The sequence below is a fragment of the Varanus komodoensis genome, unplaced genomic scaffold, assembly GCF_004798865.1.
Source record: "Varanus komodoensis strain SLA01 unplaced genomic scaffold, ASM479886v1 scaffold26, whole genome shotgun sequence".
Lineage (NCBI taxonomy): Eukaryota > Metazoa > Chordata > Lepidosauria > Squamata > Varanidae > Varanus > Varanus komodoensis.
In genome coordinates, this window is record NW_025335684.1 from 6670487 (window position 1) to 6693626 (window position 23140).

The 23140-nt window shown below is 49.5% G+C and overlaps 1 protein-coding gene across 1 annotated transcript in view; it reads right to left on the minus strand.

The window, feature by feature from the left end:
* The window catches only part of FAM20C (FAM20C golgi associated secretory pathway kinase), an 80625-nt gene that overhangs the window by 55908 nt on the left and 1577 nt on the right, over positions 1-23140 (minus strand). Inside the window, exon 2 of the mRNA XM_044433660.1 lies at positions 10420-10731. Coding sequence (XP_044289595.1) covers positions 10420-10731 — 312 coding nt within the window. The remainder of the gene's footprint in view (positions 1-10419; positions 10732-23140) is intronic.

A 23140-nucleotide genomic window follows, 5' to 3' on the forward strand; every position in this document is an offset into this window, starting at 1 on the left:
TCCTGGAGGCCTCACTCTGGGGAAGGCTGCATGTGTTTAGTTACATTTCATGGCATGATTAGCCCTACAAAACCCGCCACTCCCCATTTTTTCGAAGCAAAAGCAGTCTGGTGCCGCCCCGATTTATACTGGCCTTGCGGTGTGCAGGGACAAAACCGCAACTTGTCCTCGCCAGCCCTTGGCAAAAACACAGCACATTTTTGCACAAAGCCACATGTGGAGCACTGTGATCCCACCATGCTGCCAAGCTCGCCCCAGGCGGGCAGCTCCAAAGCACGGGTCACAAAGCAAAGTTCGATGCTCCAGCGGCAGTTCCACACGTGCTCGCACGCTCAGTGATCTCAGCAAAACACAGGGTGGCCATGGTGTGAACTGCCCCCAAAAGGGGCAAGGATCACCCCAGCAGGAGGATTGCACTGGGATGCACTAGGCTAAGGGTACTGGGCAAATTCAGAGACAGGTGCTATAATTAAGTAGAAATAAAGTCCACCCCCAAATGGTGAGGAAACCAGTGACTAGTTCGCTCCGCTGTCCCAGTATCCCAGAGGGGCAACGTCAAGGCCCCTGAGCTCTTCCTTTGGACAGTTAATCATCTTGAAACCAGACTTGGAATGGCCAGAAAGGGCCCCTTGAAAATAGAGGACTGTCCTCTGTAAAAGAGGACACTCGGCCCCCCTAACGTCTACTTCTGGGAGGGTGTGCAGGACACAGTGTCGAGTGCTGTGATTTCCATTTCTGGACCCATCTTCTTTCACTCCCCCAACACCCCATTTTTATCAGTGCCCGGATCATTTTATCTGCACCAGCCACTAATTACTTTCATAACTGCAGGTGCCACCTCTTTAATTACATCGTTCACCCAAGTGAAGCACACAGTCGATTTTAGAAATGAACCGACTCAGGTTATGCACTCATTTCTTCAGGCAGGGAAATAAAATAGAACCTGGAGGCCTCGTCTTCTCCCTTGAAAATGAAGGGCAAAGCCCCTTGCTAATTTTACTTGGGGAAGGATGATGCCCAGCATTAATAACGAGCCCCATCTAACGATGATATGCCACGCGGCGTTTCCAATTAAACAACTCTTTGGCTCACGCAGGTGGCATTATTATAGATGCACATTTTAGATTGCACAAAGAAATGGCTAATTATGGTCATTTTTGTGTCTTAATTCAGGTAATTACACCTGCACAATGCACTGCTGCCTGCACGTTTTGTAGGCTCACCTTTCGCTGAAAGGGAGGAAACACCCCCCAACACACACACTCACACACACACACACACACACGCTGTCACTGTTTTGTCCAAAATAATATTTAAGAAGTCATTATCCCTGAAGAGCTCCGTATGGAAAGGAATGACAATGAGAAGTGGATCAGGCCTTTTCCACAGGGCAAGGAACAGACAGATGTTCGAACAGATCATCGCCCTGGGACTGGAGAGCAGAAGGGAAGCAAGCGCTGGCTTCTGCCCTCGGCCAGGGGACCTGGGGGCACTGGGAAGTGGCACTTCCTTGCTTCCCAGGAATGTCTTCAGGCCAACTTGGCCAATCGGCTGGCCACCGAAGCAGCTTGTAGGGAGGCTATGTGTCCTATTCTATACAGGAATCCTTTGATCAATATATTTATTCCTTTTCTAGGGTTCTCAGAGGACAATCCCCTAAGAAAGTAAGAAATGCCGTGCTGGATGGCGCCAAGGGTCCATCAGGTCCAGCCCTCCGTTCACATGGTGCCCACAGGAGCATTCAGGGAGGACCATGCAAGCCCTTCTCCTGCCCAGCCTCCCCAGCAACCGGCGTGTGCCAGCATCTCTGCTAACGGAGGTGGCACACAGCCAGCATGCCTAGTAGCCATGGACAGCCACCTCCTCCATGAACTTGTCCAATATAAGAACTATCTGAAGGCATCCTCTTTCCAGTCTGGGTCTGGTTTGAAGAAGGCAGAGCAGCAGGGATGCTGAGGTTGCCCATCACCAGTTAGCACCTGGACAACAGAGAGAGTGGGCATGCGGAAGGTGAGATACGCTGCACTTCTATTCAAGTGTGGGACAGTCGCACAGCACATAGAGGTTGGAGAGCCTGCAAGACCTCAACACCTGGTCTACACTTATTTATTTATTACATTTATATCCCACTGTCTCCCACTTGTGGAACTCAAGGTGGCTACCTGTGGTTCCTTAGTGGTCTGCCCTCCAAGCTTGGCCCAGCCCCAGCCCTGCTTAGCTTCCACATGGTCCTGATGGACCTTCAGACCATCCTCTGGGCCATCCATGTCCACAAGAACTTCTGAATTCTTTGGCATCTCCTGCATCCCGCCATGTCACACTCCAAAGAGCTCTAGGAATGGCTGCTGTGTGAATGGCTGAACTAAGATGGCCAGGCGTCTTTGGACGGGGGAAGCCCCAGCAGATCCACTGTGTTGGGCTCATGCTCATTCTGAAGCGCAAGCATTGGCTCCAGCTCAGCACCCCACCCACCTTGACCTGCCTTCCCCAGAAACAGCATGCCCGCTTCTCCACACTCCGCCTGCCCTGCCATTCGAGGTCCTCTGGCCCTGGTCAACCACTTGAACACTAGCGCCCGTAGCAGCGTTAGGTGAAGACTATTGCTCTGGCACAGTCAGACACTTCTCCTCGGAGCTCTGAGGGTCCTGGGACTGGACAGCTCCAGGGTACTTCTGCTGGCCCGTAATCTGAGACTCAGGCAGATCAGAAGCACGCGCACCCTGCCAAGCTGAATTATACTTACTGCTCAGCAAGACGCAGAGGCTGTTCGACACTCCTGCACTCGGTTTCAATGAAAAGGGGACCGTGACTATTTCTGCAGATGTGGAGAAGTCAGTGCGCCATGCAGATGTTTGCCCCCATGTGTGGAGGGAGGAGTGGGACGCACAAGCTGGCCCCTCCCCAGTGTCCTGAGGTCCCATCCTGCTGTGGTCTGAGTTCCAGGCTTGTGCACAGGTTTCCCCCATTCTGAAAGGCTGAATGGCTCTCCTAAGGTTGAGCTACTTCCTGCAAGAGCACTGCAAGATGCCGATTGGAGGTTTGGCCTGTCCTTTTGCCTTGGGCCCTGCCCTTCTGCTTCTGGCTCCGCCCACCAGGAGAAGGCCACTCCTCCCCTCCAGTGGAGTTCGGTCCTCAGGCTGGACACCCTTGTGTTAGACTATGCTGTCCTCACATGCACCAAGCACTGCATTCCTTTTAAAAAGAACCTTGCTAGGATCTACGTTCCAAGTTCCTCCTGCTGCAGGCATAAGCCAGCAATGGACTTTCTGTATCTCAAACACGGGACGACAACAACCCCACAAATATGCAAAAGCCCAGCAAACCTAGACAAAAGGTCTGTTCAGCATTACAGCAATATCATGTGTCCCCCCCTCCTCTTATTCTCAAGTCCAGACAGATCTTGACAGATGCTTTGTGGAATCCCCCCACCCCCCACCAGAGCAAATCCTAAGCAAGCCACACTCAGGTGCTTCAAAGGAAACAAACGCGGGTTGAACAGGGCACTGCCCAGAGGCGGTATGAAAGGAAGGATCGTAAAACCATGCTCCACAATACAAGGGGTTAGGCGGGCCGGGAGGGGCTGCACAAGCAAGTTGCGGTTTAGCAGCGACACTGGAAACAGGCGGCCGATGCTACTAAACCAGAACTGGACATTGTGCAAATCTCAGTTTCCCTACGCAAAGAGGTATATTTGCTGTCTATGAACAGGGGAGGCTGGTGACTCCTATGGGGTTCCTCATCCATTTTTGCTTTTATTTTGAGCTTTACAGAAGCTCTCTGTGGTGCTCCTTGGTGGTGGGCCTATTCGAAGGATGGAGGTCAGCGTCACGGTATGAAGCGTGAAAATGCCACTGAGACAGGAATGGCCACTCTCCACAGGCAGTGCCTACTAAACATCCCAGGAGACAGATAGGGGTGGGCTGCGAGATTTCCCATTTTTCGGGGTGGGTAGGATGCTCCCGTGACCGGCATAGGCCCTTGACCCTTTCAGCAGCCAATCTGCAAACTAGTTTTTTAAAATTTTATTTTAAGGAATACGCAGAAGAAAAGGCATCCATTCATTCTGCACCAGTGAAGTAACACCAGCCGGCCTGCACAGCCCTTTCATATCCTCTCTTGTTGCAAATGCCATTGCTTTGGAAAATACAGAGTTGCTGTTTGGGGTTTTATTTTTCCCATCCACTCTGCTTCAAGGGGAAAATAGCTTCCCTTCTTTTGGCATCAAGTCAATAAGTTCAGAGAACGCTGCCAGGAGAGAAACGGCAATCACATCTTTCAAATGCAGGGTGGTGAAAATCGCTGTGGAACTCATGCGGCCAGCTGCAAATTATTCTTGTTCTCTACAAGCCTGACCTGCAGAAAGTCAAATGGCATCAAAGAGTGACCAAGAGAGAGAGGGAGAAAAAGAGAACGATCAGCCTACGAAAGAGGCATCAGAGAAGCCCCCTGCGTCCATTCACAAGACACCCCAGCCTTTTTTGGAACAGTAACTGGCGATTCATCTGAGCCAGCTTTCCTCAACCTGGTCCTCTGCAAATGTGTGGATCATCAACTCCCATCAGCCCCAGATGCCCAGTGCCAAGGTCCAGGAAGAATGGGAGTTGTGGCCCAAAACCTCTGGAAGGCATGAGGTTTGGTAAAGGCACAGCCGCAGTGGCAATGTGTGACCCTGTCATGGTTTGGGACTACAACTCCCATAATGCTCACCAGGAGGATGAGAGCTGCAGGCCAAAAGGTGTGGAGGGACACAGGTTGCCCACCTCGGCACTAAAGCCAGACCATTGCCTGTCTATGGGGTGAGTGCCATAAAGGGGGACTCATGAGCAAGATTGCCTCAAAGGCTCAGAAGCCAGCACTTCTAGGCACAAGGTGTGGGGCACTAGACACAGCTCCCCGGGGGACCCTGGGCCAGACCTTGACTCTCAGCCTAACCTGCCTCACAGGGTTGGTGTGTGGATAAAGGGAGGAGAGGAAGATTCAATACATCACATCCAATTTCTACCAGGAAAAAAGCAAACTATAGATATATTAAATAAAGAAATTTTAGACTGACCATAGTTTACTGTGTTATTCAAACCTGGATTGTTGAAACAAGCCAGCTTCAAGCCATTGTTTAAGGAGATGGCTTGTTTTCAGCAAACCATTGTTTAGATTAGCCACAGAGCAGACTTTGAATGTCATGTTCAGTTGTGGTTAATCTAGAACAAGCATGTTGATTTCTCCTTCTCACAGCTCCACAAGTGGAAAACTTCATACAGTAGGTTGTGTGAATTCAGGGCTTGCTTCAGCCCATCTTGTAATGTTAGTTTACTTCAGTTTTGTACTGTAATTTCCAAGTTTTACATCACCTCTGATGTTGCATTTTATGGTTTAATTGTTGTGAACCATCCAGAGAGCTTCGGCTATAGGGCAGTACACAAATGCAGTAAACACATCAATAAAATATTTTTTAAAATCAATAAAAATACCTCAATAAAAATGGTTTAGCATTATCCACGAGCCTCTTGTGGTTACATTTTTGCAGACAGTGAACCAACATTCCTGAAACGGTGTTAGTCTGAGTGTAAAGTTCTTTGTATGGTTCATCCCCCTGGCAAATAATTACACAGTGAAGATGTGATACCTCTTATACCCTTGAAAGATTTGTGCAACAGTATTTGTACGTGTCAATCCCTTGTTTGGTTTTGTGCTTATGGAAGGAGCCCAACACTTCCGTTTTATCCAGCACGAACAGGCCAAGAAATGTCTTGGCAAAACAGGCTGCCTAGAGAGTTACCAACAGTTCATTCTTTGGCCAGATGATCTCCTCCCTGCGTTTCATTCTGCTTAATGAACCACAGTCCATTCACCTTCACCTGCTCTGGATGGACTTTTGCCATTCTTGGCTCAAGACACCAGTGGTGCCAACCAGAAAATTGGCTTTTGATCGAAACAAGGATGGAAACCCAAGACTGGGAGAACACAGCTGATCCGCCTGGAGTCTTGGCCTGGCCTTCTGGGGTTCCCTAGACAGCCTTACCTCTTTTTCCCCACCGCTGATCCAGCATTGTGCCATGTCCTTCCCACTCTAAAAAAATGGCAACATCTCTCTTGAGGTTCAGCACCTGGCAGTAAACGTTTGTGTGACACGTTTGTGCACTTTGAATGTTCACGTGCAGGACTGTGGTCAGCATTGCCCTGTGTGCCACCACTGGGCACTAGCTACTTCTGCCTCCCTGTTCGCCAGGGATGGTCCACGTGTGGTCATCCAGATGTGGTCTTAGAAGAACATTCAAAGAGAGCTGCTGGATTGAACCACGGGTTCATCTAGCCCAGAACTCTGTTCACAGGATCCTATAAGCAGGACAGAAGGGCAATGGCATCCTGCTCATGTTCCCCAGCATTTGGTGAAGTTGCTGACTCTGTTACTGGAGGGCCTTCAGCCATTAGGACCAGCAGCTGCTTGGTGGGCTTTTCTTCTCACTGTGGGCTATGCTGGCCAGGGCTGGTAGGAGTTGTAGACCAAACAGCTGCAGGTCCACAGGTTGTGCCTCTCTGTCATCCGTTCCCAAGGCTCAGTTATCTATTTTGAGGTACAGGGAGGATAGAAGTGATGGCAGGTGGACACCAGGTCTCCCAAAGCACAGCATCTTCCCCCTACTGCATACAGGGCTAAGACAAGCAGTCCCCGGATCACTGGCGGACTGATGTGACGCACAGCAGTTTCCACTGGAAATTCTGCAACAGGAAAGCACTGTTTCCCCGCCGACGAGTCAGTTTCTGGTGGGGACGTGAGGATGGGAGAGACCAGTGAGGGAGGATTGCACTGGGCATCCTTGGAGAGTTTGGCTCAGTGGGAGAGGCAAGGTGGAAAGAAGAAGAGCTTGAAGGCACAGGCCAGGGCAGAACACAAGGCTTGCCTGCTTCAGCATCGCTGATGGTCACTTGAGCTCTTTCCAAGAAAGGCATGGCTAGTCCTCACATGCTAGTTCCCTGGCCTGTGACTGGTCCAACTGCTCCATAAACAAAAGGCCATTGGTTTAAATGAACTGAGCACCATCACCTCCTTTCAGACATTGGAGATGCAAAAGCAGGGAAAACATTGAGACTGGATGAGGAATTCCTGGGAATCCCCCTCCCAGGACCTCTACAAACCTTGGCCTGTGATTGGTCCAGCTGCTCCATAAACAACTCACAAAACCATGCTCCACAATACAAGGGGTCAGGCACATGTGAGCCTGCCTTAGTAGGGATGCACGATAATTTTAGGGACACTGGGAAATATCTCAGAAGTGAAAGGATGAATAGGAGCACGGCTACAATTCTGAAATAATGTTTGCTTGTTCTCAAGCTAGCAAATGCATTGGCAAAATGCACAGTTCTCAAAAAACATTTTAAATGTTTTAAATGAACATTTTTTCCAGAAAGGATGAATTTTCAGACTTTAATCAGTGCAGAGATGAGGCTAGGAGGAAGCCTACGATGACTCTTATCTCAGTGGGGGCCTTCACCCATTTTAGCTTTCTTTTGAGCCTCCAGGAACTATCCATGGTGCTGAACTCCATTCCCACCAATGGTTCAGCACCACCAGGTATGAGGCGGACCTGCCAGAAGCATCTCCCTCTCCCCCCTTACTGCTCCTCATTCTATCACCACTGCACCTTGGGACGTCCCCTGAAACCCAGTTTCCACTGCCATATTTTATCATATGCTCCCACAATCACAAGGAAACATGGTGGGCCAGATCGGGATGCTGAAACTCGGTTCTCGTATGGACAGAAGATCTTTTTAAATAGTCTCAAGTTCTTTATTTATGCAGGAATGTGAGAATGAACTTAGTTCTTGCTCTTCCGCAGCTGCCATTGTCCATCTTCTGCAGCTCTCTCTACTCATGGAGAAGAACATGCTGCACCCATTTTACAATTGTTAAAGAAGGGGGCAGATTGGGGCTGGCTGGGTGGGAAACAGACGAGAAGCCCACAAACTGCAATTAAGAATGCGACAAACTCAAGCTTTCAAAAGCTGAGTTCTTAAAGTCATGGACCCAGATGTACAGATGGATGGTGCTTTCTCCTACATTTCAATATTTAGAAGGTCAAATCCTTTCCATCCCATTCCTGAAGGAATTTGTGAAGTTTGGTAATTCCTCAGCAAACATCACCTAAATGAAATCCTTACCCAAACCAACCAACTGTACAAGGAATGGCAGATGTGGAAATGGATCGGCTACACAATTAGTCCACTCTACAGTACAAATGAACATGATCATTAATATTGCAGATTTGATACATACACAGATTAACTGAAGGGTCTCCCATACACCCATGAGCCAGGCCTGAGCCTGCTTAGCTTTAGCATGCTTGCCACAACCCGTGCCTTCAGTCTATGATAGCTTCCAACATTCCAATACTTCGACTGACCAATCTCCAGCTGGAGGGTGACTGCCCACTGTCCATTCTCCACCATGAAACCACCTTTATAGGAATTTTCGCTTAAATCTACTTCCCAGGGGAAACCCTGTCACAGGAGCGAGAAGGGTGATGCAATTTAAAAAAGGGCAGGGATCATGAGTATTTTGTAGGAGAGAGAAATGTGACAGCTTCTCTTTGTCCTACAAGGATGAGAAATGCAGCATCTGCTGACATAGTACACGACTATGGAAGAGACCAAGCGACTATCATACCCACCAGCCTCCTAGCTCCCTAATGTCAAATCTCACAGTTCTTACCAACTAAAATGAATGTTGGTTGCTTAAGAAGCTCCCGGTTATGTCTTATTCAACAAAAAATTTCTGGATTTATTGAACACCATGCATCTCATTAATAAAGGTTTGGCTTAGTTGATTAATTCTCATCGGTGTAATATGTCTAATGAGCTTTTGGGCAATGCCCAATAGTGGTCTCTTTTGAGGAGGAGGTTATAATAGGAATAAACTTTGTACTGGAAGACTGATATTTTCTGATGTACATGCTCTCTTAAATGATCAGGTAATGCACAGTCAGCATAAATTGCATTTCTGCACTCTTTTGACAACTAAAAAACAGTTACTGTAACATGGAAAGATAAAAACTCACGCCTTGTAACCCAACAGATCAAAGACCTAAGAATGCATTCCATATTTGAACAGATAGAGACAACATTCTCGTATGGATGGATGGATGGATATATATATGGATATTTGAATATATGCTGTTATATTGATGTTCATACTTAAGCAATTATTCATTTCAGGTTTTTTAAATTTAGACATTATTTTTGCAATATTCACCATATAAATACATGGTAAAAAAGGAGGGGGGTCACAGAAATCAAAGGTAGGTAGCAAGTTAATCATCAAACAATACCCAAATGAGTCAACCATACCTAAGGGAAGTCTCAAAAACTCACTGAAATACACCTGAGAAAGCAGTTAGAGAGAGCAAGGTCTCCCTGCAGTAGTTTCACTGGGACCAGCTTCCAGCTGGTTCCTGCCTTCCCAGAATGGCCTCCATCAACAGTCTTTCCACCCGGCTGCCTCTGGGGAAGGGGCCACGGCTCAGTGGTGGAGCCCCTGCTTTGCACACAGAAGGCTGCACGTTGAGTCCTGGCATCTCCAACAAGAGAAGGGAAGAATCCTTCCTGAATCTCTAGAAAGCCACTCCTGTCTGCCAATACCTAATTAGATAGACCCAGGGCCTGACCTGGAGTTTGGGTCCACATGATCACTGGGGAAAAGAAGCCTTGCCTACTTTGGCTCATTGTAGAGATCTGAGATGGTCTGGAAGCCACCTGCTGCTGAACACCTCAGCAGGTTCAGATGAGATGGCATCCCAGTGCACCGTGGGTGTTCAGAGCACTGGACTGGGACTCAGGACATCTGGGTTCTAGTCCCCACTCAGCCCTGAAACCCACTGGGTGACTTTGGGCCAGTCTAAGACTCCCAGTTCATCCTACGTGACAGGGCTGTTGTTGAGAGGAGAAGAACCTTGTAGACCACCTTGGTTCCTTGCAATAAGAAGAAAGGTGGGGAATAAATGTGGTGGTGGTGGTGGTGATTAGGACCCATAAGCCACGAGGGTAATTAGCTAAATCATGCAGCATGCAACTTGCACACGTGGAGACAGAGAAAGGAAGCTGCGGTGCCTTCCTTTCCCAGGGGAACGGGCAGATCAGCCAGCATAAAGGTTGGCAGAGAGAGCTTTCCAGAGCTTCAGGCAGAATTTTTTCCTAGCCCTACCTGGAAATGCTCGGCACTGAGCCAGCAGCCTTCTGTTTGCAGGAATCTCTTTCTCAGGGCTGGTTGTCAAAGCCGATGCAGTCCAAAGCCCCTCAGAGTCTAAAGAAAGGCTTTTAAGAGAGCTCCCGTAGGCACTCCTGAAGCAACCATGCCAAATATCCCTCATTCTGCCAGCATCAGCAAGCGGACCAGGCCGCAGCCTCCCCACCCATTCGCCAACCTACCGACACTCGTTATTTTCTGGGAGGCCAGATCGTGAAGCAACGCTCCGATTGCCGGGTTGTGCCTGGAGTACAGTTCGTATCGATTAATGCCAATGTGGAACTTTAGCCAGTTTGGATAGGAATCAATCGACGTTTCCCCAGTGGGTAAAAATTCTTCATCTTCATTGCCTTCGTTTTGCCTACCAAAGGAAAAACAAACAGAGAGATGGCATTGAAGTTTGGGTTTCATTAAGATGCCAACACCGTACTTTGCGACGGATTGTGAGGTGGGAGGGTGGGTGGAAAGGAGGAAGAACGGGACCCATTCCAAGTCTGGAGGGGTGCCAAGAAAAGCACTGCAGAAGCCAAGGCAGTTCTTAGCCCTCCTTGTTCTGCAGCCCAACTTCTAGTTGAATGCCAGGATGGTGTAGTGCAAAGGTGGGCCGATGGCAGGTCCCTGGATTATCTGGACTCCAACCCCCAGAAGCTCCTGCCAGCACAGCTAACGGTCAGGAATTCTGGGAGCTGAAGTCCAAAATACTTCTATCTTCTGGGAGCTTCTGGCAGAACCATGACTGGTACAGTGATTCAGGTACTGGATCAGGGATTGAGAGACAGGTTTTCCAGCACTGCTTAGCTATGGAACTCATTTTATTTATTTAAAACATTTTTATGCCGCCCCCATCGCAACAAAGCCTCGGGGTGACTCTCAGACTTAACCTACCTCACAGAGTTGTTGTGAGCATAAAAATGGAGGGAAGGGGTTTTGTGTGCTCCATTTGAGGGCTTCTTGGAGAAAAGGTGGGGTTAGAAATGCAATTAATAGCTTGCGTGTTCATTCTGGACCACAACAACACTTGTCAATTATGATAATCACTCCTACATTAAAATCAGCATGAAAAACACCATTTCCCCCAACTAATCCAGTCTGGACTCCATGAAAGGGAGTTGCCAGTTTCACTGCATGAAAAGAGCTCCCTGAACATTGACAACTAGCAGGCCAGGGGAGAAAGGTCCAGCTTACCTCTCTCCTTGACTGGCTGTTTTCTGATGCTCAGCTGAACAACACAGTTCTCCCCACCACAGCCCGGAGTGGTACTGAAGAATTCTGGCCACCTACAGCTGCTCGAGCTGCAACCCCTAACCATGCTTACTAGGACATTCACCCCACTGGGAATGGAGGAACTCCCTTCCCAGCAAAGATGAACAAATGCATAAATAAAATTATACGCTGACCCTATGGAACAGAAGCTAAGGAAGGCCTGAGAAGCTGCCCTGGGACTGAGACTCTCAGGAGAGGCACCAGAGCTAGTGGGAAGTTGTGTCCCCCCAAGGCCCAGGCATGGGGAGACCAGTGAGGCACCACCCTTCAGCTCCAGGGCACCTATTACCCCACTCTGCTGGAAAGAGGGGTCATATGGCCCATTTTACAGTCCTCTATTTGCAGGGCTGAGACAGGTCTGGTGCCCTCTGCATGGAGGCTGCCAAGATGCACCAACTGGAGGCCCAGCTGGATGTTCAGAAAAAATGCATGCCAGAGGAGGAGGAGGAGGGGGAGGAGGGGGAGGAGAAAAGGAAGGCGAAGACACTGCTGCTGTTGCTGCAGCAGATGAATCTGTATTCTGGTTCATGCAGAGAATATCCATGGTTACAGGAAGGTCTCCTCTTCAGACTGTCACCTTCCTCTTCAGACTGTCACCCTCTATGAGTCAAGGGTGATAAACTCAATGAGGAAGAGGCACGGAGCTGGAGGGTTCCTTCTCCCACACACTGATTTTAACTCTTTCGGAACACTCCGGTAAGGCAATAGAATTAAAGGATTCTGAGGCCAGGCATTTGTCTGGAGGACCAGACCTGAATGGAGCTTGTAGTCCTTTGAGCGGCTCTCCCTGTTACCCAAGTGTTCCTTATTCCAGGAATACCATTTAAGGTGGGTGAGAGAGCTTAACGTGGGGGAGTCAGAAGTCCTTGGCAAGCCTTTGCAGATCACCAAAAGATCCACCAGCTGGTTCGGAACTAGATGACACTTTCCATCCCTTCCTTATTGGAAGAGTTCTCCGATCTAAGTCTGGCTTATGGATAAAGAGCCGGCCCTTTGGGGGTACCCATCCAGAGCACCTGGACAGCAGACGGAGCAAGGGGTAGCAGTCACCTGGCCACATTTTCCCATGGTTTGGCAGGATGTACTGCGGTCTACTTCAATTATATGAATGATTTCTAAACGTGCATGTGATTGTACCATGTGCAAATCTGTGTCCTCTTTTTTGATGATGCATTTCCTCTTTTTTTGCATGGTTCATTAGTGGCTGCTGTTCCAGGCACCCTGGAACGGTAGAACCAAAGGCGACAACACTTTGGACCCATCCATCCACCGAGGTACTAAAAGCTGGGAGGGCATCCATCGCCATCACCAGCTGTGGACTCTGACTCCCAGCAGGTGCAACCAGCCTGGCTGGATGTATAGAAGTTGTAGTCCAAGATACCTGAAGGGCAGTAGGTTGGGGGCAGCTGACTGAGTCTAAGAGAATGACTCAAAAGCAGGGGGTATATTGCTAAGGTCTCCCTTTCAGCAACAGACACTGAACTTCTTCTTTGGTGTTGTGGGCAGGGTGGGGCCTTGATGTTCCTATCTGTGAGGAAGGTTAATAGTTTGCTTCTGCCTTTCATCCTTTCTCTGCCTCTTGTTTCGCTGTGTGGATGCATTTAACCTTGTCAGTTTTTCGGGGGTGGGGGGGAGGAAGATGTCACATGTAGCTTTGACATCTGATGTATTTCTCGGAAAAGTCCAAAGGCCCCAAAGATGACCTAGGAACAAACTGTACAGCTAACAGACAAAACACACCAGAAAGATGAGGAACAGAACATGAAAGCAGCCAGGTTCCCAAGCCACCATTTAACTGCAGATTTGTGTTCTGTTTCTACCCCACCTTCTTCTGCTATCTCAGTCCTCCAGTGTAGGATTGCTGGCTCTTTGGGGCAGGGGATTGCCATCACTGAGTGTGAGGCACACGGAAGGCAATAGGTAATAAACAGAGCATATCCCTGGCTTTGAAAAGCCCATGTCTCCCTACCCAGCCATGTTTTCCAAAAATCAGCAAGGCCTCTCCGGAGAATGAATTCCACAAGGAGGATGAAGACCCTGGTCTGCTTGGCTTGAACGAGCACGTCGTGAGTAACATCTTTGGATGTTCAGAATGGGTTGGGGAGCCTCTATCATTAATATTACCTCTATAGCCCACCTCTCCCCCTCTCTTCATGGAACCAAGCCAGCTTATAGGTGCCTTCTCCCTCTATTTTATCCTCACAAGAATCTGGTCAGGTAAGCTAGGTTGAGGGTCAGTGACTGACCCAAGTCATCCAGCCAGCTGCATGGCAAAGTCAACGCAACAACCACAACGCAACAACTAGCCTTCACAACACAAAGACGACGCAAACTACTCAAGCGGCCGGCGATCATGGCATTTCTGAAGCCGCCTTCTGAAGGGTTTGATTTGAAAACCATGCTCACGTAACAGGGAAGTGACTTCTGGATCATCGAAGGAGGTCAAGAGAGAGCACAGGCTTCCAGGAAATCCCCGCATGCTAACATCTGAAGCTGGTGTGGGTAACTTCTGGCCTTCCAAGTTTTTCAGCCTTCAACAACCCCAGCCAGCACAGATGATAGCCAGGGATGATAGGAGTTGTGGGCTTAACATCTGGAGTGTCAGCATAGCTATGCTATCCCGGCATAACTCAAATTTATTTATTTATTACTGCCATTTAGGTGGAATTACAATAGCTCATGGCCGTAATGCGAAGCCCATGACCAGGTAGCCTGTCGTTATTCAATCTGCTGTCCAGGGGCTAAGGGTGTGGATGAACAACCTCAAGGACCCTGCTGCTCTCCCTCCTTAAGGCTTTAATCTTCAAACCAGACTTCCACCAGCTGGTCCTTCAAGCAGATGATGCCTTCAAAGGGAGAACTATCACCTATAAAGTAGGACACTTGGCCAACCTACTTAGAGCAGTTTGGCAGATCCAGAAATCCCAGAAAGGCCTTGATGCGGAGGACACAAGGCCTTGCTATCTTATCATGGGTACCTTCTGATCAAGGAGTATATCAACTAGTGCATGACTTTCCAAGTCCACACTCTGGAGAGGGAACTTGCTGCTCTGGTTGTTGCTGTTTTCTTAAGCGGGACCACTGTGGGCCAGGACTGTGTCTGCCTCCGGCGAGCTCTTTTCAGGGGTGCCCTGCCGGCCAGTGGCTTCTCAACAGTTGCCCAGCTGCACCGACCCTTGGCTCCAGCCCTGTCTTGTGCGCAGATGTTGCATCCACCCTGTGCTTCATGCCGTTTCTACACTTCCCATTTTTTGCCTGGTTATCTTCCTCTTCCTTCACAGAGCCTGGGGCAGAGCACTGACCTTTTCTCGCCCCAGTATTATCTTCAAGAAAGCCGAAGGAGGTGGGTAAGGCTGGAGGAGATCAGCTGGCCCAATGTCAAAGAAGAATTTCATTCTGAGAGAGGAACCTAACCTCTCTGACCCTGGCTTGGAGTTCTTCAGGTCTCAGCCCCAGTGCTGGAACAAGAAGGTCCCCCCCTCCCGACCCCCACTTCTTCACCAAGCTAAACTTAGTTCTCACTTTAGGTCTGGGTTCTTCACCAGGTTTAAGGAACTAACTCTTTTTTAGCCCCAGCAATGCTTTGGCTTGTCTTATTTATTTATATATATAAAGCATGTTTATGTCATTCTTATTTAGTCAATGACTCTCAGGGTGGTTTACAGCATATTAAAAATTTAAAACATAATCTACACTGCCAGAATAGATTCTAAAAATTGCAAGATAAAACCAATAAAAATATTACATTAAAGAGAATAGAACAGAATGTAAAGTTAAGAATATAGTCTAATAGAAATGACTATGAGATCAATGAAATCATGGACAAATTCAACAAACAAATGGCCAAACAGTTTCATATAAAATAAAATAAGGTAAACATATTTTAAATAACTGTTAAAATACTATGAAAATAGAGCAAAAGGGTTTTGTTTGGTGCTGAAAGGTGTTTATTTATTTATTATCTCTAAATGTCCCATTAGCCACCTGGCTCCCTGGATAGTGTCGGCACCAGGCACATCTCTCTGGAGAGCTGTTCCACAACCAGCATGTCATGATTGAGAAGGCCCTTCTCTGGGGAGCCAACTGCCCTAAATCCTTCATAGCCGTCCGCCAGAGAAGGCCCTCGGACGACGACTTTGGGGTCCAGGCAGGTATATGGGAGGAGATGTTCTGTTTGGTTTGTACTAAGCCATGGGTCCTCAGACTAAGGCCCAGGGGCCGGATCTGGCCCGCCATGCGCATTTGGACCCGCTGTGTGCCTGCGTGCACACCCGTTGCTGCCCACCGCGGTTTGCTCGCTCAGAGAAAACGATCGCCAAGCGAGCAAGCCACTGCCTCGTGCCACCCCTGCCCGCCCCTTGCCTCTCCTCGCCACACACCTCCCCTCGCCGACCACACCTCACCTTGCCAGGTGTGCGCGCCCGCACGCACCGCCCCCCCCCGCCGGCCTGCACACACTGCTGGCACCGCCTTTCCGGCCCACACGCCCTGCCAGCACCTTCAACTGGCCCCCTGCTGAAAAAGTTTGAGGACCCCTGTACTAAGCCAACAGAAATTCACCAGGGCTTCCAGCTCAGTTTTCACACCAACAAAATAACCTCCTTTCCTAGTAGCAGAGCTCACCTGGCATGACAGGGAGCAGCCGGTGTGCCTCTAAAACGATACATAAATAGGAACCTGAAGCAGACCCGGCCCGGCCCGTAGCAACAGCTGCTTCTTGCCAGCGCTGATGCTGGGGCTCAGGTGAGCTCTGCGATTCACGGGCCCCCCGCCGCATGCTGTGGCAGAACGGCGGTGCCTCCCGCAAGGCCGGCCCGTGAGATTTGGAAGTTGGCAGCAAGACGGACGGGTGATCAGACAGGCTGATGCCAAGAGACCCCGCTGGATCGCACCCAAGTCCCATCCTGCCTGCAAGCTCTTTCCCACCGAGAGCTCCGGGAAGCTCCCAGCGGGGCGAGGCCAGCCCTCCACGAAGGAGAAGGCAAGGGCTGCGGCAGGAGGTGGCGAGGCTCTTGCTCCCGAGCCCCCAGGCCAAGACCCTCCGTTGAGGACAGAGCCTCCTCACACCATGCAGCTCGTCCTGAGCCCCCTAAATCAGTCTGCTGCCTTGGCTCCAGCAAGAGAGCTCCACCCCCTCCTTGGCCGTGGCCTGGCAACTATTTTGGCAGGTTGTGAGCCGCCCCGAGGCTTCGGCGAATGTCCCCTGAATGAATGAATAAATAAATAATAAACCATTTTGGGATGACCCTGCAGCCAAGGCGTGAAGGCAGCAGCCTTTTCTTGCCCCCTGAAGGTGGCATTCAGTGTGGCGTAGTGGTTAAGAGCACGGGACTGGGACTCGGGCGATCCGGGTTCGAGTCCCCACTCGGCCATGGAGCCAACTGGGTGACTCTGGGCCAGTCACAGCCCCTCAGCCCAACCTACCTCACAGGGTTGTTGTTGTGGGGATGAGATGGAGGAGGAGAATGATCTAAGCTGCCTTGAGCCCTTTGTAGGAAAAAGGCAGGATATCAATTGGAAAATAAATTAAAAAAAAAAGTTCAAAGCCACACTGCCTCTGAACATGGAAGGCTGAAGTGCCACTGAGTGAGGACCTGGGGATGTTTCCACTGCCTCATCAGCATGTAGATCAAATGCAACAGGAAAGCAGAACCTCAGGCCTGGAGAACAAACCCGGCCACCTTGGGGTCCCAACATACCTATCCAGGTTCCCCAGACAGCCATGCCCCTTCCCCTGGGCCCACCCTCTTCCCCACCCCTTTCCTCCTACCGCCCATCATTGGGTGGTTCCCTGGCACGTACGCGCCCATTTCCCCATTTCTGGAAGGTGGCAAGCTCTTTCCCAAGACTTTCTCACTGGTAGGAAGAGCTCAAAAGTACGGCATGCCAGTATCAAGACCCCAGTCCCCTCCTCCTGCAAATCGCACCCAAGAGAACATTTCTAAGCTGGAATTTGACCCTCGAGGGAAACGCGGCTCAATAACTCTAATAAGTGAAGATTCCTCTGTATCTCTGGCCAGCTTCCCCACTTCCCCACACCAAGAGACCCTTGCTTGGAACTAGCAAAAGGGGAGCTTGCATTGCTTCCGTCCCAGCTCCAGGTTTTTGAGGACCTTTGAGCAAGGTGACCCCAATCATAGAATAGTAGAGTTAGAAGGGGCCATGGAGGCCATCAGGTCCAACCCATCAGATGGCTGCCCAGTTTCTGAATGCCCCCCACCTCTCCAGGCAGCTGGTCCCCCCGTCATATTGCTCTGACAGTGAGGAAGCTTTTCCTGATGTCCAGCCTGAATCTGGGTGGTCGCAACTTGAATTGGTTCTTCCATGTTCTACACTCTGCCATCAGCAAGAAGAGATCTTGACCTTCCCCTTTGTGACAGACTTTGAGGTACTTATAGAGGGATATCATGTCCCCCCTCTCAGTCTTAGGGACATGCTATCCCATGATTTCCCCCATGATTTGGGGTCCCCTGGTTCAGTAAATCTGTCTTCTTCCCCCCACTGTTGCTAGCTTTCATTGTCCTTCCTCCTCTTTCTCATCATGGTCACCTCTTGGCACCTGGCAGGCAAGGAGCAAGCCAGTCATGACATCCGGTGCTCCTCCTCCTCCTCCTCACCACCACCATGGGCTGGACCAGAGCAGGCAGGAGAACAAACAGGCCACCATGGGGAAGAGGAGGGCAGTCCAGGGAGTCCTTCTCAACAGGATTCTGGTGGACTGAGGGCCCTTATCAGGTGCCCAAGCATAACTAACCTTGGTTCTTGCCTGCATCCCTTAACAAGGGGGAAAACAAAGCCCAAACCAACCCACAGGTCACCGTCTTGTGTTGATAGCACTGTGAATAGTATTCCGAGCGATAAAAACACGGCACCTGGATCTGAAAAGTGCATTGGCTGGTTTGCTGCAGTTTGACCCAAAATCCACCTGACAGCAGATGTTGGAACTCCGATGACCCACAGACAGTCTGCTGAGGGCTGAGGCTGGACGAAGCAAGCAGGGACAGAGCCGTTGCCCACCTAGGCAGCCACGCAATCCACACCCTCCTGGAAGTCAGCCTCCTTACTGACTCCTTACTGACTCCTGAACTTACATATAGGATACACTGTTACTCCTGACCTGGAAGAGGGTTGCTACAGTTGCTCAGATCACAATGCGTATCTGATACATGCATGCAGAGGAGAGTTAACAAGTTGCCTGCTTTCCTTCCTTCCTTCCTTCCTTCCTTCCTTCCTTCCTTCCTTCCTTCCTTCTTTCTTTCTTTCTTTCTTTCTTTCTTTCTTTCTTTCTTTCTTTCATGCTGCAAAGCCAAGACTGACAGATATTTTCCCCATGAGCCAGAGGGAATTTCTCACCTCATTTCAAGCAGCTCTCGTTTCCTTCAATGAGGATCAAATCTAGGAGGATTCTGCAGCGAACTGAGACCCTTATCTAGGTACTGAGGGCTGTCTCCCAGGCGAGTGTGCACTGGGAATGCGGCCTTAAATATCCAAGCGCAGGTGTGAAGAAGCCAGATGATTTCCTAGCTTTTTTCAGGAGAAGCAACAGCAGTGTACCTGCTCTCTCAGTCAGATCAGTGACCTACTGACAACCTTTTAAAAATTATTACTTATGGCTTTGGTTATTCCCATTTCTCGGGGTCTCTTCCCGCACCAATCTAATCATGACATACCTGCAAGCCTTTTCTCATTAAGCCACGCTGCAAAATATGGATTCGCAAAGACAGTGTTCAAAATCAGGACATGCATGCATTTCGCTCTTTTTAATTGCCCTGTTTTATCATTCCCGGTAAGCTGTCCCCGAAGATGCAAAGAACACAGAAGCGGAACAGGAACCCTCTAATTTGATGAAGGAAGGCCAATTTGTGTTGCAAGACTGTGCACACATACGCAGGAATAAGCTCCAGCGAACAAAGGGTTTACTTCTGAGTAAACACACACAAGATGGCACTGCTAGAGTCTTTCGCTGCAATGGACTGCCTTGACGGTGGGGAAAGGGGACGAAAAAAACGGGGGGGGGGCAGATTATGGCCTGTAAAAGCTTGAGCTCTTTCCAGCCAGCCATGGCCTATTCACACTACTCCATTCCATCCTCCACCCTCAAGGTTTCTGTCCACTCCACCAACTGTCCGTCTGACTGGGCTGTTTCAGTCTCCTCACCTAGCAAGACTTTCCCATGGGCGCCTCTTTTTTCAGGCCTTCTCCCGGCACCCCCACAGCTTCCCCTCCCTGCAACAATTCCTGCATCTCTACAACAAGGCATCCACATCAAAGGCTCCTCTTGAAGCATCTCTTCGACTTTCACAGTCCGGGGCTCCCCAGAGCTTGTTCAGCTACAATCAGTCCCCAGTCGGGTTGTGAGCATGATTGGGCATTGTAGACGAACACCATCCGGGAATCCCGTGGCTGGGAAAGGGACAAGGCCACAATCAAATCTAGTAAGGCCTCTTTCCACCCAACATTTTTGTGGAGAAATATTAGAGCAGAGGAGAATCGAATAAAATGTCCTCTTAAAAAGAAAAGCAGCTGATTGCCCAACCTTAACATTTAGGGAGTTCTTGGAAATATTTAATTCTTGGGCCCACCTCAATGGAGGAAGATTAAAAGTACAGCTTTTGCTTATTCCACTTTTTTGGATTCCTGTCTAATTTTCATTTCAATAATAACAACAACAGAGGTAGGGGTGTGTGTGTGCATGTGTGTGTGTGTGTGTGTGTGTGTGTGTGCATGCACGCAGGCCCATGTGCATTCAACTGTGTGGGCTGAGATGAGAAAATAAGCAAGCTACTTTACAACAAAATTTATCTGCCACCTCCTGTGGAGCACCCCAACCATTTTAAAGGGAAACACGGGGACTGTGGATCTAGAAGTCCATGTCAAGGGAATCTGCTTATGAACGTCTTAATTTTCTTCAAACAAACCTCTGTAATTTAGAAATTAAGAGTGTGAAGGGAAGTTCAATCAGAAATAATGTTTTTATGCCGCTCATTCCCCCACCCTGTCCCCAGGATTGGAGATTAACAGCCCAGCCTGTTTGCCAAAGCAAACGTCAATGCCCTCGTGCCGCAATGAGATTTATTCCCAGGTAAATGCCACCCATCTCAGCTAATGCTCATGTGACAATTTTGGCACCCAGCGTCTAGGTGGAGGGATCTGGCCGGCATGGGTCACGGCTCTGTTTGCCTCCCTGCAACTCAGCATGGCAGGCTTTAAATGGAAGGGGCACATTTGAATTAGCCAACTCTCTGGAGAGGCTTTAAGAAGCGGGTCCTTGGATGACACATTCGGATCTTGACCTCAGATAGATTTTTGAGGGGCAGAGGAGAGGAATTATCACTGCTCAGGAACAATAAAGATAGCACTAGCCTTTGGAAGGTTAACTCACAACGCTCCATATATAATTAAGAGAAGCAGAATCTGCAACTCCAGAAAGTTGCAGGGGAGAGGCTGAGATTGCACCATGCCCATGGGGGTGATGGGGTAACTTGGTTGAAAAAGGCATATTTCCAATCTTATCATCCCGTGTCATCACTGCTTTTCTGGTGCATTAAATTAGTAGGTTCCATTTGAACAATGCTAACAACAGGTTTGAGGAATACATTTAAGGCAGGCAGCGGTGGGGGCGGGGCGATCATTTCTATTTAACTGTCCTTTTTTTCCTTCTCTGGGTGAATTCATCAAACAAACTCCCTTAAAATAAAACACTACCTTTTTTTACTTTCTCTTCAGTATAATTAAGGAACTTGGCCAAAGCCTGAATTCGCCTTTCCTCTTGTTTCATTCCTGGCTCGTCTGTCTTTCCGGATTAACTCATCAAGCTTTCCTAAATCAAATTGCAGCATCCAACAGCCTTTTCAATGGGTAGCCCAAATTAGATTATATCTTATTCCTCCTCGCTTTCTGCACTGGGGGAAGAAAAATTCTGGTGGGAAAAGCTATATTAAGGCTGTTTGAATCCTCTTTGTTTATGTGCAACTAGGAAGTTTAAACAGAAATCTAGAAAAAGGTACTGGCCCCTTTTCTGAAAGATCCACTTTTTATTAGGGGGGCTGGGAGAGGGATCCGAGAAAGAGGTGAAGGGGAATTTTGCCCTTCTGGTGCTGTGGAGGGAGAAAACATCCTCCAGGGCTTTTTTGAAAAGATACCCCCACCCAACTATTCTGCAGAAACCACAGCACAGAAATCTTCCACTATTTTCTTGGAGGAGACATTCAGAGGAAAAGGGTAAGATCCACCAAGGTTACCTCAGAAAGGTGAGCTTGGAGAAGCACAAGAGGTCTGAGCATGGAAAGCAAGATGCTTATTCATTTCTTGCTAGAGCTGTGGTAGAGAAAGGACCAAAGAACCAAAGCCAACACCATCTGTCAAACGGCACTGTCTTGAAAGACAGCCTCTGTGTGAGAGAGAGTGTGTGTACATGTATGCATGCAGGGCAGAGGGGGGACGTGTTTGCCCCCCATGAAATACTTTATGGCATTCATTAAGAAGGTATCTATTTTTCTTTGGGCTGTCGATTGATACGGGACCAGGGGGAGAGAATCAGAGGGGGGAGAGATGTTTCTGGAAGGGGTTCATTTTATGTATGATGGGGAGCAGTACCAAACACTGCACTGCTCTTATGGGGGTGGGGAGAGAATACACGCAGGATTCTTGACCGTTTTTTAAGCCTTAGAGGGAGGAAAGAAGCCGAAAGAACAAGAGCAGCCTGGGCTTTGCCTTGTTTCTGTAAATTCCTTATTTTGTAGGGCTCGGAGAGGATCAGTCCTCTCTGTCTCTCTCAGTCTCTGTCTCTCTTAAGGATGGAGGGAGGACAGACTCCACAGGGGGAGCATCAGCCATCACTTTCTTAGACACCTTCCCGTGTTGCTGGGTATATCGGGCAGCATATAAATGGATGAATTAAATAAACTCCAGTTGTGGGGTTGGGGGACTTGCCCATTTTAGTTAGGGGTAGGGGAAAGCAGATAGGGCAATTCTGAAGGGTGCCATCCACCCGCATTCTCTCATAAAAAACTCGCGTGCTGATTTTCCAAGGGGTGCATGGCGATCAGTCAACGTCTCTCACTGATTTCTCTCGTGCATGGGAAGAAAAGGTCCCCAACCACCCCGTTCTTCTTGGAGAGCCCCCACACCTTCTGTGTGTGTGTGTGTGGGGGGGCGGTTCACCCAACACCAACTGCTTATTCTTCCCACCTGGTGCAAATAGGCAATTTCAGACTCAGCCCTTAATGGCTTTGCTTGCACGTGCCCGTCTGCCTGCGTCTAGGATCGCCTTCTTTTAAAATGCGGGACTCCAGGTAGCCTTTGCACCCAGTTCATTCTGCTGAGGGGGCACCGGACCCTGCCTTGAAACCCCACCCTGCCCGGGGCAACACAACTCTTCCCCAGTTCCCGGCTCCTCTCTCCAGGGACAGCCCACGACTGGGACCCCCCAGCTTTCATTCGGAACCCCGAATCTCTGAGAGCCCCCGCCCCAGCGCTCTCCTCCAGGCTGCCTGGGTCTGGTGGCTTTTGGCCCACACGTGCTTCCCCCCCCCCCCCCCCCCCCCCCCCCCCCCCCCCCCCGAGGTCCTTCTCTGGAAGCCCGCGCCTGCTTCTCCCCCCCCCCCCCCCCCCCGTCGCCCCCGGGGGGGGCCCGCGGGG